The following is a 16,267-nucleotide window of genomic DNA, read 5'->3' as shown; positions in this document are numbered from 1 at the left end:
CCCTTAACAGACTAGGACCCTGAGGTTTGGAATACCTAGAGTCATATTCTATATATTTTTCCTGCCTTGAACTTAGTTGAGTACATATTTCCTGCTTCAAATAATTGTTTTGTTGCATTAAGTTGGTGCAGGGTGTTTGCACTAATATGATTGTGGGTCTGGCCCTTGTTACTTTAACCACACTCTTTCTGAAGATGTTCGTAACAATGATCTTGGTGAACATTATATCTGTTACCTTTTGAGATTTTAGCATCTGCATCTAGTGTGAAGGGGTTTAAAATATTTGTGATTGTTGTGGCATGCCATTAAGCAAATTAAATTTTGAAACAGATTTTCCAAGTATTCTTTTATTCAGGGTAATATGTTTCAGGCTAGAACTGTTGGTAATAATGGAATACACTGTAAATTTTTTACATTGAAGATACATGTGGCATGTGTTAGTCTTATAATGGTAGAGTAAGTTATAGTGACTTCTGTTTCAAAAGTGATATTTTGTTAAAATGTTTATAAAGAAACATACTTTCTATGCATGGAGATAACTGTAAGATATTTATGGTGCATTAACTATAAAAGTGTAACATATTAACTGTTTAACATGATAAAATAATGCCAAAGTTGATACTGATCTGTAATATATTTTTTAGCATTCATACTTGTACTGTCTTTTTGAGCAGAACTAATACGATATTTTGATGTGCCACAGGTAAATTTTTCCATAACCTTATGGAGAGAAAGGACTTTGAGACATGGCTTGATAACATTTCTGTTACATTTCTTTCTCTGACGGACTTGCAGAAAAATGAAAGTCTGGATCACCTGATTAGTCTGAGTGGAGCAATCCAGCTCAGGCATCTCTCCAATAACCTAGAGACTCTGCTCAAGCGAGACTTCCTCAAACTTCTTCCCCTGGAACTCAGTTTTTATTTGTTAAAATGGCTCGATCCTCAGACCTTACTCACATGTTGCCTCGTCTCTAAGCAGTGGAATAAGGTTATAAGTGCCTGTACAGAGGTATGGCAGACCGCCTGTAGAAACTTGGGCTGGCAGATAGATGATTCCGTTCAGGACGCTTTGCATTGGAAGAAAGTTTATTTGAAGGCAATTTTGAGAATGAAGCAATTGAAGGACCATGAAGCCTTTGAGACCTCATCGTTAATTGGACACAGTGCCAGAGTATATGCACTTTACTACAAGGATGGACTTCTCTGTACAGGTAAGAAGAAATGCAGTGATTCCATGAGTATGATTGCAAGTCTGTTTTCATTTGCTCTGTTACAGTATAACTTTTTAAATAATCTTCCTCAAAATTGTGGTTTACAGATGTAGAAATTTTCTCCTACTTTGTCTTTTTTTTACTACGGCCTCTTGCTGGAGGAAAAAAAGAAAAATATCTACCATTTCTCCTCCACCCCCCATTCTGATGAGTAGAAATCTTTAGAAATTGTTGAGGTCTGACAGTAAATGAAATGGAAGCCAAGTTATTACCTAACTCTCCCTATGCTGGTTAGGGGAAGTAGTACAGGACTTCACTTGAATAACCTTGTGACATATCGGTTCACGAAATTGACTGTATAAATGCAATATGGGGGAGACATGGTTAGATATCAATTTTTTTAAAAAATCTGGGAGTTTAAATGGAACAAGCTCAATATGACTCAGCCTGGGAGTTGGAAGCTGAAAAAAAAAAGCAGATGTGATCTTGAGCTGCATTAAGATACATCTTTAAGGAATAGGGATGTCATTCATTCTACTGTGTTCTGCCTTTGGCAAACCATGTGTGGAGTATTGTTTTTAGTTCTGGATAACATTTTAGGAAGGACTAAATAAAATAGAGAGGATCCAGAGGAGGTGGAATTTGAATCTGTGGTACTGGAAGATTAGTTGAAGGAATTGGGGATATTTAACCTGGAAAAGAGAAGGCTAAAGCCTTCAGATACTTGAAAGGTTGTCTTGTGGAAGAGAGATTAGATTTTAGGATTAGAAATTAGATATGTAGAACTGGAAGACAGGTCATCTCATCCAGGAGTTATTAACCTCAATTCCATGAACTGGTTTCTTAAGATTTTAATAACTATATTTCCTTATAATTGGTTTCCTTTCTAATACCATGTACTTTATTTTATGCATTTAAAAATATTCTGAGAAGGATCTATCTGCTTCACCACACGACCAAAAGCATCCGTGACACAAAAGTCCAAGGAATTTGATGTAGTCTGATTTCACTTTATAGATGAGAAAACTGAAGCCCAGAGAAATGAAGTAACTTGTGGAAGGTCATACCAAGATTAAGTGGCAGAAGTAAGATTTGAACCCAGGTCTTCTAACTCTCAACCATTCCTCTTTGCATTGGACCATGATGACTTATTTTGTTTTTGGCCTCAGAAGGCAAAAGTAGAGGCAATGAATGGAAAGTTGCAAAGAGGCAAATTCAGGCTTGATACGAATAAAAACTTTCATGTAATATAGAGATATCAAAAAACATTTTGAGCTGCTTTGGGAGGTAATTGATTCCCTCAACCTTAGGTCTTCAAGAAAAGATTGGGTGTTATAGAGGAGATTCTTTTAGGGTATGTATGTGAGTTGGACTAAGAAGGCTGCTGAGGTCCCTTTCAAACCTGAAATTCTGTGATTCCTTAACTTTGAACAACCAATTTAACCTCCTTGTGATTTAGCTAAAAAGTTTATCTCTCCGAAGACCTGGTCCAGTGCTCTCCCCATTAGATGCTTGATAAATATTTGTTGAGTTGCTTCATGAGAAAAATGAGCTGTTAGGCTAGTTATTTTTAAAGCCCTTTTTCAGGGCTAGCAGCTTTCTCCCATGTCTGCTAGGAAGAGGGATTAGAGGATAGAAAATAGGATTTTTCCACTTCCACTCTGTCCTCCAACACATCTTTGATATCCTTCCCATGACAATCTCATGTTCCTGTTTGGTCATGTCATTCTTGTGCTTAAAAAAAATCTTGATGCCTAGTGTTTAATCTCTTCTATTTGCCTGCCATTCAAGGGCCTCTTATTGTGACGCACTATTGGATATCATATTACTTCCCTTGGAGCAATATCTGCGGAGTCAAACTGGGCTGCTCTCTGGCTAGAGAATGTGCCCTGCCTGTACTTTCCCCCCTCTGTGTCTTGCTCATCCTTTGCTTTGCCTGTTGAATTCCTTCCCGTCTTTTAGCCGTGCCATGAGATCATAGCGTTTGTTATGAAACCTCCCCTGGTCCGTCTTTCACTAACAGTATTCTTCATGTAGATAAAAAGTAGCTCTTTTAACACGCTTTTGTATCCTTCTATTGTACTTTAATGTGTTTTTATGTATTATGGCTGTCTTGTGAAGATTTTTTAATTCATATGGTCATACTTAAACCTGGAAAGGATTTGAAAGTTCATCTAGTTCGACTTCCTCGTTTTACAGTTGAGGAAACTGAGGCTTAAAGAGGTAAATAGACTTGCTGAAGTTCAGATGACTAATAAGAGGCCAAGCCAGGATTTAAACTCAGGCCCTCTATTTCCAAAGTTGCTCGTTCCGCTGTATCACTCCTATTTTTTTGTAGAGAAAAAAAAATTGGGGATCTACATGACTTAAGTCTGTAGTAGAGTATCAAATATTGTTAAACTTTATATGCTATTGAGCAGTATTGCTAAAGGGCTGATATGTAGAGAGCAGGACATGACAGGTGACCAGCTGTATTAATAAAAAACCTAGGCAGGGAGTGCATGAGGTTAATAGTGATGAGGGGGAGAAAAAAGAAAGTGATGTGGCGTTTTAAAATAAATTAAAATTCTTATTATTTAAACTTCTGTTGTTTCAGTGAACCAATTTATTGTACACTTTTATTTTTTTCATAAATAGTACTTTATTTTTTCCAATTACATGTAAAGATAGTTTTCAACATCAATTTTTTAATAAGATTTTAAGTTCCAAATTTTTCTCCCTCCTAAAGATGGCAAGCAATCTGATATAGATTATACATGTACAGTCATGTTAAACATATTTCCACATTAGTCAATGTTATGAAAGAAGATACAGAACCAAAGGAGAAAAACTATGAACTCTCCCCCCCCCCCAATGAAAATAGTATGCTTCAATCTCCATTCAGATTTCATAGTTCTTTCTCTGGATGTGGATTGAATTTTCTGTCATGAGTCTTTTAGAATTGTCTTGGATCATTGTATTGCTGAGAAGAGCTAAGTCTGTTATCGTTGATCATCATACAGTGTTGCTGTTACTGTGTCCACAGTGTTCTCCTGATTCTGCTCACTTCACTGAGCATCAGTTCATGTAAGTCTTTCCAGGTTTTTCTGAAATCTGCCTGCTCATCATTTCTTATATAGCACAATAGTATTCCCTTACATTCACATACCACAACTTGTTCAGCCATTCCCCTGTTGATGGTCATGCCCTCAATTTCCAATTCTTTGCCACCACAAAAAGGGCTGCTGTAAATATTTTTGCACATGTGGGTCCTTTTTGCTATTATATGATCTCTTTGAAATACAGTGGTGGTGATAGTAGGGGTATTGCTAGATCAAAAGGTGTGCACAGTTTGATTGCCCTTTGGGTGTGGTTCCAAAATGCTCTCCAGAGTGGTTGGATCAGTTCACAACTCTACCAGCAGTGGATTAGTGTCCCAGTTATCTCACACCTTCTTCAAAATTGTCATTTTCCTTTTCTGTCATATTAGCCAATCTTATAGGTATGTTGTGGTACCTCATAGTTGTTTTGATTTGCATTTCTCTAATCAATAGTAATAGAGTGTTTTTGCATGTATCATACACTTTAAAAGTCACAGAAGACACTGATGTAAAATATTTTAAGAAGCTGGCTGAGTATTGAAATTAAAAAAGCATATTGGGAGTCTTCCTTAACGTCTCATGTGTTCATTAGAAAAAAGTATTTAGGATACAGCTAGCAGTAGCATTTCTCTTCCATATTAAAGTATCACCTTATATGATATGACTATCCTTTTTCATGGTCCTATAAGGATGTCACAGTAATAAATAAGAACGTTTGACCTTTCCCCAAACTTTTCTGTTAATCCAAGCCATAGAGCAGAGATTCTTAACCTTTAACTTTAAAAATACACACACACACACACACAGCCCTGTACCCATAAAACTTTCAGTATAACTGGTTTCCTTTGTAATCCTCTGTATTTCATGCACTTAAAAACATTATTTGGGGTGTGGGTGGGGGTGTGTGTATGTGAGAAGAGGTCCATAGGTTTTACTAGACTGCCAGAGGGATCCATGGCACAAAAGTTTAACCCAGAGAGGCTTCCTAGTCCTTCTGATCCTAAAAATAAAAGCAGAAAATCCTCTGTTTCTCTCTCTCCCTCTCCCCCCCCCCTTCTCTCTCTCCCTTCCTCTCTCCCCTCCTTCTCTCTCCCTCTCCATTGTTTTTTTGTTTTTTTCCAGTCATGTCTGACTTTTTGTGACCCCATTTGGGGTTTTCTTGGCAAAGATGCTGCAGTAGTTTGCCATTTCCTTCTGTAGCTTATATCATAGATGAGGAACTGAGGCAATCAGAGTTAAGTGACTTGCCCAGGGTCACAAAGTTAATAAGTATTTGAGGCTAGATTTGAACTCAGGTCTTCCTGATTTCAGGCCCAGTGCTCTATCCACTGAGCCACCTAGCTGCCCTCTCCTAGATTGTAAGGTCCATGTTTTATGTACATTTTGCTTCTCCTCCTGCTCCTAGCCCAATTTTCTGAATCGTAGGTGTGTTTAATAAATTTTTTGTAAAATGAGTGAATGAGGGAAGGTTAAGTTAGCAAATGGTAGGACTTTTAAACCATTTTATAGAAATGGGTCACTTCCTTTGAAGGGACATACTGACTTAGTGTCTTATGATTTAAAAGCCTGATTTCTCAAACATAATAATGTTACCTTTCATAATGTAAAATCATGACACAGACTCACCCTCAGGAGAGCATATATTCCAAATGATTTTTCTTTTATAGTGTTGATGTATGTAGACAGATCCGTCCATATTCTTATGACCAATGGCAGGCAGTTTTTGAAGAAGAGGGGTTCAGTTTGATGGTGGGATAGAGCTACGTGGAACTTCAGTGTCATTGAGACAGCATATTGTAGTGGAAAAGGCCTTGGATTTCTAGTCAGAAGACCTGGGTTTGAGTCCAAGCTCTGCCACTGCCTAGCTCTGTGACTATGTAAGTCACTTAATATTTAATATTGATGATTCATGAAGACAAGCAGCATGATAAAGTGGATAAAAAGCTGAATTGAGTCAGGAATAACTAGATTCAAATCCTTTTTCTGGCAGATTTGACCATGGCCAGGTAATTTAACTTCTCTGAACCTCAGTTTTCTTATGTAAAATGAGGATGATTACACTCATAGGACTTACTATACAAAATTGCTGTGAGGAGTAAATGAAGTTAGGTATGCAAAATTAAAGTGCTATATATAAATGTCATTATGACTATTCTTAACGTTTCCATATCAGTTTCCTGACTTATAAAACAGGGGCAGTAATAATTCGTGCATGACTTTTCCTCAACAGGCTGTTGTGAACAATGTGCTTCATAAACTTAAGTGCCACAGAAATGTGTTATATTTAGTAGCATTATATTCTAACCCAGGGCTTTTTAAACTTTTTCCACTCCTACCCCTTTTTGAGTTTGTTTGTGTTGCATGGCCTGAGGGCATACGCAGTGCTACATGTGCATACTTTATTGTGTTTGGAACCTGGGCTTCCCTGAAGTTGGGAGATAAAACACTGGCAAGCACTGCCAGAAACACCTCTGATTCATTATGCGTTTGATTTTTAATTAAATTTTAGTTATTGCGTGTTCAGAAACTTTTTACTGTTTCCAGATTTTTTTCTGTTATTTATTTATTTAATATTTTTGTTTTCAGCATTAATTTTCACAACAGTTTGAATTACAAATTTTCTCCCCATTTCTACCCTCCCCCCACTCCAAGATGGCATATATTCTGATTGCCCCCTTCCCCAGTCAGCCCTCCCTTCTGTCACCCCACTCCCCCCCATCACCTTTTCCCTTATTTCTTGTAGGGTAAGATAGCTTTTTATCCCTCATTGCCTGTATATCTTACTTCCTAGTTGCATGCAAAACCTTTTTTTTTGAACATCTGCTTTTAAAACTTTGAGTTCCAAATTCTCTCCCCTCTTCCCTCCACACCCACCCTCCCTAAGACGGCAAGCAGTTCACCATAGGCCACATGTGTATCATTATGCAAAACCCTTCCACAATACTCATGTTGTGAAAGACTGACTATATTTTGCTCCTTCCTATCCTGTCTCCCTTTATCCAATTTTCTCCCTTGACCCTGTCCCTTTTCAAAAGTGTTTGCATTTGATTACCGCCTCCCCCTATCTGCCCTCCCTTCTATCATCCCCCCTTTTTTATCCCCTTCCCCCTTCTTTCCTGTGGGGTAAGATACCCAATTGAGTGTGTATGTTATTCCCTCCTCAAGTCAAATCCGATGAGAGCAAGATTCACTCATTCCCCCTCACCTGTCCCCTCTTCCCTCCCAACAGAACTGCTTTTTCTTGCCACTTTTATATCATCCATATTCAACTTACCCTGTGCTCTCTGTGTGTGTCTGTGTGTACACACACACACACACACAGATGTATATATGTATATGTATATTCCCTTCGGCTACCCTAATACTGAGGTCTCATGAATTATACACATCATCTTTCCATGTAGAAATGTAAACAGAACAGTTCAACTTTAGTAAGTCCCTTATGATTTCTCTTTCTTGATTACCTTTTCATGCTTCTCTTGATTCTTGTGTTTGAAAGTCAAATTTTCTATTCAGCTCTGGTCTTTCACTGAGAAAGCTTGAAAGTCCTCTATTTTATTGGAAGTCCATATTTTGCCTTGGAGCATGATACTCAGTTTTGTTGGGTAGGTGATTCTTGGTTTTACTCCTAGCTCCATTGACCTCCAGAATATCATATTCCAAGCCCTTTGAAACCTTAATGTAGAAGTTGCTAGATCTTGTGTTATCCTGATTATGTTTCCCCAATACTCAAATTGTTTCTTTCTGGCTGCTTGCAGTATTTTCTCCTTGATCTGGGAGCTCTGGAATTTGGTGACAGTATTCCTAGGAGTTTTCTTTTTTGGGGCCTTTTTCAGGAGGCAATTGGTAGATTGTTTCAATTTCCATTTTACCCTCTGGCTCTAGAATATCAGGGCAATTTTTCCAGATAATTTCTTGAAAGATGATATCTAGGCTCTTTTTTTGATCATGGCTTTCAAGTAGTCCAAAAATTTTTAAATTATCTCTCCTGGATCTATTTTCCAGGTCAGTGGTTTTTCCAATGAGATATTTCACATTGTCTTCCATTTTTTCATTCCTTTGGTTCTGTTTTATAATTTCTTGATTTCTCATAAAGTCACTAGTGTCCACTTCCTCTAATCTAATTTGTAAGGTAGTATTTTCTTCAGTAGTCTTTTGGACCTCCTTTTCCATTTGGCTAATTCTGCCTTGCAAGGCATTCTTCCCCTCATTGGCTTTTTGGAGCTCTTATGCCATTTGAGTTAGTCTATTTTTTAAGGTGTTATTTTCTTCAGTATTTTTTTGGGTCTCCTTTAGGAAGTCATTGACTTGTTTTTCATGATTTTCTCTCATCACTCTCATTTCACTTCCCAATTTTTCCTCTACTTCTCTAACTTGCTTTTCCAAATACTTGTTGAGCTCTTCCATGGCCTGAGAGCAGTTCATGTTTTTCTTGGAGGCTTTTGTTGTAGGCTTTTTGACTTTGTTGACTTCTTCTGGCTGTATGTTTTGGTCTTCTTTGTCCCCAAAGAAAGATTCCAAAGTCTGAGTCTGAATCTGAGTCTGTTTTCACTGCCTGGCCATGTTCCCAGCCAATTACTTGACCCTTGAGTTTTTCTGCTTGTGAAGTAGAGAGTACTTTGTCCCAAGCTTGAGGGGCTGCGCTGTTGTTTTCGGAGCTATTTCTACACAGCAAACTCTGCCACACCAGCACTCCTCCTCCCCTAAGAACTGCCAACCCGGACCTGACTCAGATCTTAAGCAGGCTCTGCATTCCTGCTCTGATCCACCACTTAATTCTTCCTACCAGGTGAGCCTGGGGCCTGAAGCAACTGCAGCTGTAGTTCTGTCCTCAGAGCTGCACCACCTCTGCTGCCCCCAGGGAGGTGGCCGAACAGTGAACTCCTTTCACTCTGTTCTCGCAGCTTTCCCCACTAACCTTCTCTGTTGTCTTTGGTGTTTGTGGGTTGAGAAGTCTGGTAACTGCCACAGCTCACTGATTGAGGGCGCTAGGGCCTGTTCTAACCAGTGACCATCCAAGCTGTCCTGGGCTGGAGCCCTGCTTCCCTCTGCCATTCCCTGGGTTCTGCAGCTCTAGAATTTGTTCAGAGCCATTTTTATAGGTGTTTGGAGGGACCTGGCGGGGAGCTCACACAAGTCCCTGCTTTCTGGCCGCCATCTTGGCTCCACCTCCCTCCAAATTTTTTGAGACCCTATAAGCGCTGTCTAACCACCTGAGCTAACATATTCTTGCAGTTGCTCCATTGTTTTTGAACTACTGATTTGATTTCTATGCAGCTAGAGCATGCTAGAGTGGTGGAGTAGAAACAGTAGTGCTAAATTTTTGAACAAAAACTTGGATTCAGAAATTGATCATGCCACTTAGTAGCTGCATTAACTTGGGTAACTTCTCTTTAAACCTCGTTTTTCTCTCCTGTCAAATGAAGAGTTGGATCAGAAGATCTTTAAGGTCTCTCCCACTCCAAGTTTTAAGATTTAAGTCTGTTCTTTTTCTGTCCTTGGTGGAGGGTTTGTAAGAGGTGGGGTTGGCATTTAATCCCAGTAGTTACAGATGTGCACATTGAGCAACATGCCTGAGTGTTTCAAATGAAGAAAAATCTGAATGTGATAAGTATTCAGCAGTTGTCTGAGGTTAATGACTATCAGTTGTGTGTTTTAGAATAATACTTATATGCACTTTATCTTGTCATTCAGTGACAGCTGAGGAGTTTTGTGGACTGTATTGTGGACAGTTCCAGAAAGGACTAGTTAACAATCTAGTACTAATTAGAAGGAATACAGAGCAAATTAAAAGAAAAAGGCTTCCTCTGCCTCCTAGGTCATAATTTTTTAATTGATAGTAGAGTCCTAGGTATTTTTAGACTCAGGTCCACATCTTGATCTGTTAGTTAAGTGAACCTTGGAGATATTTTAGGTTAGGTCTGCCACATTGGTTTATGTTCTCTGTTTTTCTTGGTTACAACATATATTCCTTTTTGATATTTTTATTTGTATTGAAGTATTATTTGTATTGTGCTTTCAAAATAGAATGAGATTTATAAGATATTTAATTTTATTTCTAACTTATGTAAAACCAGTGAACTCATATTTATTGTGTGCCCAGAATATTTAAAATGACTGATTCGTAGTATTATTTTGCAGATGAAGAATCAGTTTTGCTTTATGTAGCTGTATGAGGCAATAGAAAGAACCACTGCACTGGGAATCACTTATGCCAGCTTCCATTCTTGACACTCCCACTAACATGTACTCCATGTTTTTGGGCTAATTTCTTCACCCTTTCTTGGACCCAGTTTTCCTTATTTATCAAATAAGTGATCTCTTAGAATCCAAATTGAGTAGTAAATATGCCAGACAGTTTCAGGTCATCAAAAATCTGGTGAAATATCTGTCCAAGAGCAGGTTCCTTATAATTCTGGCATTCTAAAATTTATTAATACACATTTATCTAGCACTTTAAGGTTTAGGAAAAATTTCTCTACAACAGCCGTGCTGTGTAGGCCTATAGGTCAACCTCCTTTTACAGATGAGGGAATTGATGCTCTCTAGGAGGCTGTGACCTACTCAAAGTTACACAGTTGTTAGGAGTTGAGGTTGACTTGAATCCAGTTCATCTGGACTCTTTAAGTCCAGTACTCAGTGTTTCTATATGGGTTCAGAAGGGGATGAGACTGGGAATAGTCATATCTAGCCAAATTAGTAGTTATATACGGATTTTGCCACTGCAGAACAGAACTTTCCTTAACTCTGACAATCATTTTCTGTATCTTAAGGTCCTCAAATTGAAAAGCTGACATAACTTTGTTCTCTGTGAACTAGTTTAAATATGAATTAAATTGGGACAGCTTAAGCTAGAACTGAGTCCAAACTAGAAAGAAATTATTTTCATTCTTGCTCATTCACACAGACACACACACCTAGAGTATTCTACAATTTACAGAGCTGTTCTTCCTTTACAAGAACCTGGAGATACAAAAAAAAAAAAAAGAAAAATAATCCCTCCCCTTAAGGAACTTAAATTTTACTGGTGGGATTCATCATATACACAGAGAAATAAATAGAACATAATTTAAGGAAGAAGAGAAAACTAACAACTAGAGCAGTCATTCTTTTTATTTTTATTTGTAATATCCCCCACCCACACACATTAATTGATAGTATTTTCTTTTTCCAATTATATGTAAAAATTTTTAATATTAATTTTTTAATAAAATTTTGAGTTCCAAATTTTCTCCCTCCATTCCCCCCCTGCCCTGTGGTAAGCAATTTAATATAGGGTATATATGTGCAGTCATGTAAAACCTATTTCCATATTAGTCTGTTGTGAAAGAAGAAACAGTTTGCAAAAAAAAAATTACATTTTGCAAAAGGAAAAAACCATGAAGAAAATAAAGTGAAAATAGTATGCTTCAGTCTGTATTCAAATTCCATCCGTTCTTTCTCTGGATGTGATTCGCATCCATCATGAGTCTTTTGGAATTGTTGTAGATCCTTGTATTGCTGAGAAGAGCTAAGTTAGTCATAGCTGATCATCACACAAGATTGCTGTTACTGTGTTCTTCTGCTTCTAGAGTAGGCATTCTTAACCTGAGGTCTGCGAACTAGTTTTAAAAAATGTTTTGATAACTATTTCAGCATAATTGGTTTCCTTGGCATATACCTGGAGTCAGGACAACCTCAGTTCGTACATTTGAACTATATGGTCTCAGACACTTGCTATTTGTGTGACCCCAGGGCAAGTGATGTAATTTTTGTCTGTCTCAGTTTCCTCATCTGTAAAATGGAGATTATAACAACACCTACCTTTCAGGGTTGTTGATTTGATAAAATAAGATACTTGTAAAGTGGTTTGCAGACCTTAAAGTGCTGCATAAATTTTAGCTATTATTATTTATGCATTTATAAACATTCTGAGAAGGGGCTTCATAGACTTCACCAGATTGCCAAAGTGGTCCATGATGCAAAAAAAAAAAAAAAGTGAAGAACCCTTCAATAAGAGGACTAAGGAAAGTATTCTCATGAAAGGTAGTACCTGAGCTGAATCTTGAAGAGAGATAAGACTTCTAAGAGGTAAAAATGACAAGGGAACATATTGTAGGGATGGGGCATAGGCATTGAGTGCCAAGTTTGAAGAACAGTAAGTAGACTAGTTTCCCTGGAATGTGGAGTGTGCTGAGGAGAATAGTGAGAAATAAATCTGAAAGATATGAAGGCAGAGTTAATAAGACTTGTCAGGTGATCGGATATGAGGGAAGGAAAAATAATAGGTGATATGTTTGTGGAACCTCAGTGATTGGCCCTCTCAACAGAAATAGGGGAGTTGGTGCTGGAGCAGGTTGGAGAGAGAAGATAATGATTTTGTTTTGGACGTAATGCGTTTAGGTACCAAAGGGATTGTAGATACAAGTGTCTAGCAGGTAGTTGGTGATCGGGGACTTGGATTCAGGAGAGAGATTAGAACTCTGTAAATTTAATAGTCATCTACAGAGAGATGATGATTGAACCCATGGAAACTCAGGAAATCAAGACAGAAGAGGAGAGGGGAGAAAGAAAGGAAGGGAGAGAGTGAAGGTTCGGGATAGAACCATTAACAGTGGGGGCTGGAAGATGGATGATGATCTAGCAAAAGAAACTGGGACTAGGAATAGGCAGTGCAGTGGAGCTCTCTTGATCTAGAGGACACCTGAATCATAGATAGTCAAGCAACAGAGTATAGGTATGTAGGCAAATTAATGAATAAAATCACCTGAGTTGAAATTAACTATGGGAAAGTTTAACAATATGTACTAAAGTTATAAGGAAATATTCAGTAGAATGAATACAGTCTAGGATATTGAGCAAGTGAGGAAAAGTTGTGTAGTCTGAGTAATGTGTTTGGGAGATTTGGAAAGAAAAATAATAAAGGCTTGAGGGAAAAATATGAAAGGTGTAAGAAGGTTTGGGTTTCTAACCATAAGAGAGGCATATAAAAATGAGCAAAAGGTTTGAACATGTTAAGAGGGTTTGAGGAAGTTTAACTTTGTTTGAGTGGAAAGAGTGAGAGCTATAGTAGTAATGAAAAATTTGCAGCTTAATTTGAAAGCCAATACAGAAAGTTATAGAAGGTTAGAAGAAACTTGTTAAGCAAAGTATTCCTCAATGTGATAATTGGGTTAGATTACTGTCACATTTTCAATTTTTGGCAGTGGCTTAGCTAGAAATAGTGAATCCCATAATCTGAAATACTTGGAATAAATAGCCCTTGTGTAAAATATAATGCTCAATAATTGAAATTATAAATTGAGATTTTGTAAGATACCATTTGGAAAATAGATCCCGGTAATTGAATTTATTCTGGTCTCATTTTTAAGTGAAATGTGTCCCTCCTAAATTTTCTTATACTGTTTGGCATTAAGACAAATTGGAAAAATGTATGAATCAGAAATTTGTTAGCTGTGTGGTTTCAAGCCAAGTTACCTCAGTTATTTGATTTGTAATATGTATAAAGATAATGCCTAATGTTAATCATATTTTTAGAAAAGTGAAGTCTTCTTTGATTCTTTTGGGTTATAAATTTAATTGTTACAAGACTGATGCAAATATGTTCAGATTGACAACTGAGCAGGGAATTAATATCTTTAAGACTTCGAAACCTAGTCACATGCTCAGGTTAAACTACAGTGATTTGATTTTAGTTGAGAACTAGAAATTACAAAGGGAAAAGATTCAGTCTGCCCATTGTACTACACTGTCCTAAAAATTTCTGCAGCTTTGGTTTTAGTTTTCTACAGGTAAGGTTAAGTAAGTTGCTGGTAGTTTTGTCCACCCACCTTTCAGGATAGTTTGTAGGAAGCCCATATTACACATCTAACACCATATAAATATTGATTATGGTGAAAATATTGGTTACTGTGATCTGTTATTATGATATAGTACCTTAACTCCATATATGAAAACTCAAAGGCTTCTGCCTGGGGAAAATGAACCACACCTTGCCAGCATCAGATCAAACTCCTTAAGCTTTTTGCCTGGGCTAAGAACCAATCCTTCAATTAGAAACTTAAAATATTTAGCTAAGCACACTTTACTCAAACCTAATGATAACAAGTGTGGATTCAAACTGGCAAAGCTTTATATGTATTTTTTAGTGTTGTTAATGTAAAACTAAATACATGTCTATATTGTGAAATTTGGTGACATCAACATAGTTAGGAAAATAGATTCTCTTGTAATTTGGATACTACCGTCAAGTTGTAATTCAGTGTTAAAAGTATTTTATTCAGATTGAAGTGATTAAAATAATCCCTTGTTTTATCTGATAAGATATTTTGACATGGTTGTAAGTTTGTTTCAACTCTGCTGGTGACATTGTTGTAAATTCTGTAATGCTTAAGCAAGAGCTACAGAGGTGAAAATACCACTTCTAATTAAAATGAGAAAGTTCATAGATTTTATGTAAGTTACATTTAAATTTGCGTAGTATCATTTTCTACATAAAGTAATTTAGAGATGCAGTTGACGGAATTGAGGTAACCCGACTAGAAATGGGTTCTGTTTCATGTTTCAAATCCATAGTATTGTTTATGATATTGTGTAGATATACTTTTAGGAACATAGCTTCTTTTCTAGTCTGAATGTTGTCATGTTATGAACTGAACAGTTAAAGGGAAAGAAAAGGTTTGCAAACTGTTAATATTCTGAAGTACTTGCCTATAGTAAAGAGAAAGTTTCATCTAAAATGATTTGGCTATCATTTATGAAAATTGTAAGATCATTGGTTAAGTTATTAAGAGTTATTATGATAAGGCCAGCTGGAATGGTCTGTACTGAAGTTACATTTTAACCAACTTAGTCTTAATAGACTCCCAATTTTAAAGATTTATTTTCACTTTAAGGAATGAATAAGAGAAATATCTGTCAGTTTAGGTTTGCAATCATATTACTTCATGAAAGTGTAATGATTATCTTTTTTACATCAGGATAAATTTTAAGCTGTTTTTTAAGAAAGAGAAATACTAGTAGAAAAGAATGCTAAATAAAAATCTTTTGTGTGAATTTTAAAAGGCCTGCAAAGTTTTATTTGTTGGCCAATCTATTTCAACAACTTGAATATTGACAATTGTGTCCATTAGTGTGTGATTAGTGAGACTTTGCTATTTGAGGTGAAGCCTTTTGGGACCCTGAATGTTCTTTTTGAGCTTCATTTTTAGGTTCGTTCCAGTGTTTCACTGCTTCACAAAAAATGTCAGAAGCTCAGTGGGAGTGATATTTGAGATCTAAGGCCAGGGAAATATCTGTCCCTGGTAATAAAGTTGGGAGGATGACCTTAGGAAGGCTAAGATTGAACTCGCTTCATTTATCTTGCCATATAAGAAATCTTCCCACTTGGTTAATTTTGAGCTTGGCTGTGTTATATTCATGTCCCTGATTTTTCTTATTGCAAATCTCTCTAACCAGAGCAAGAGAAGTTGTGATTTTTAATGATGAATCTCTTACTTTTTCAATTTGAGACTATGGTCAATTCTCGTTGCCAGTGATATGTGATCCTTAATAACTGAGTCCACCCAGAGCTATGATTATTGGAGTTTGCTGTTTAAGACCTTATGGGACTGTAATTGGTATTATTCTGAGTCTGATTCCAGATATGATCATCAGGAAATGCTATTGAGCCAATGATCCATGATGCCAGTAACCCTATGGGGGTGACATCTATGAACTGCAGGTGGAGTTCTCATGGGAAAGGCTGGGAGAACAACTCTTGGCAAGGGCTGAGGTAGGATTCTCCTGACTCGATTTCCCCAGTATGATATTTCCTCTTGAATGGGAAGTTTCCCACCTGGCTGACTTTAAGCCTAGCTATATTTTCTCAATACAATTGGCTACCTATATGACTCTTACCTGGAATTAACATGAAATCAGGGAAGCATTTTTTCCCTTACTGTAGCTATGTCCCTATTTTCTTTTTATGGCAAATTTCTATAATAATGGCAGGTGA

The 16,267-nt window shown here is 37.1% G+C and overlaps 1 protein-coding gene across 5 annotated transcripts in view; it reads left to right on the top strand.

The window, feature by feature from the left end:
• The window catches only part of FBXW2 (F-box and WD repeat domain containing 2), a 38,737-nt gene that overhangs the window by 5,501 nt on the left and 16,969 nt on the right, over positions 1 to 16,267 (top strand). For 3 of the 5 annotated variants that reach the window (XM_036751703.1, XM_036751702.1, XM_036751701.1), the window contains exon 3: positions 704 to 1,213. In XM_036751703.1, coding sequence (XP_036607598.1) covers positions 724 to 1,213 — 490 coding nt within the window. In that variant the 5' untranslated portion in view covers positions 704 to 723. The remainder of the gene's footprint in view (positions 1 to 703; positions 1,214 to 16,267) is intronic. The other 2 variants (XM_036751704.1, XM_036751705.1) reach the window with 1 other exon arrangement.

This window comes from Trichosurus vulpecula, chromosome 3 (genome assembly GCF_011100635.1).
Source record: "Trichosurus vulpecula isolate mTriVul1 chromosome 3, mTriVul1.pri, whole genome shotgun sequence".
NCBI lineage: Eukaryota > Metazoa > Chordata > Mammalia > Diprotodontia > Phalangeridae > Trichosurus > Trichosurus vulpecula.
Note: the sequence above shows the minus strand (reverse complement) of the source record. Positions and strands in the feature narration are given on the sequence as shown.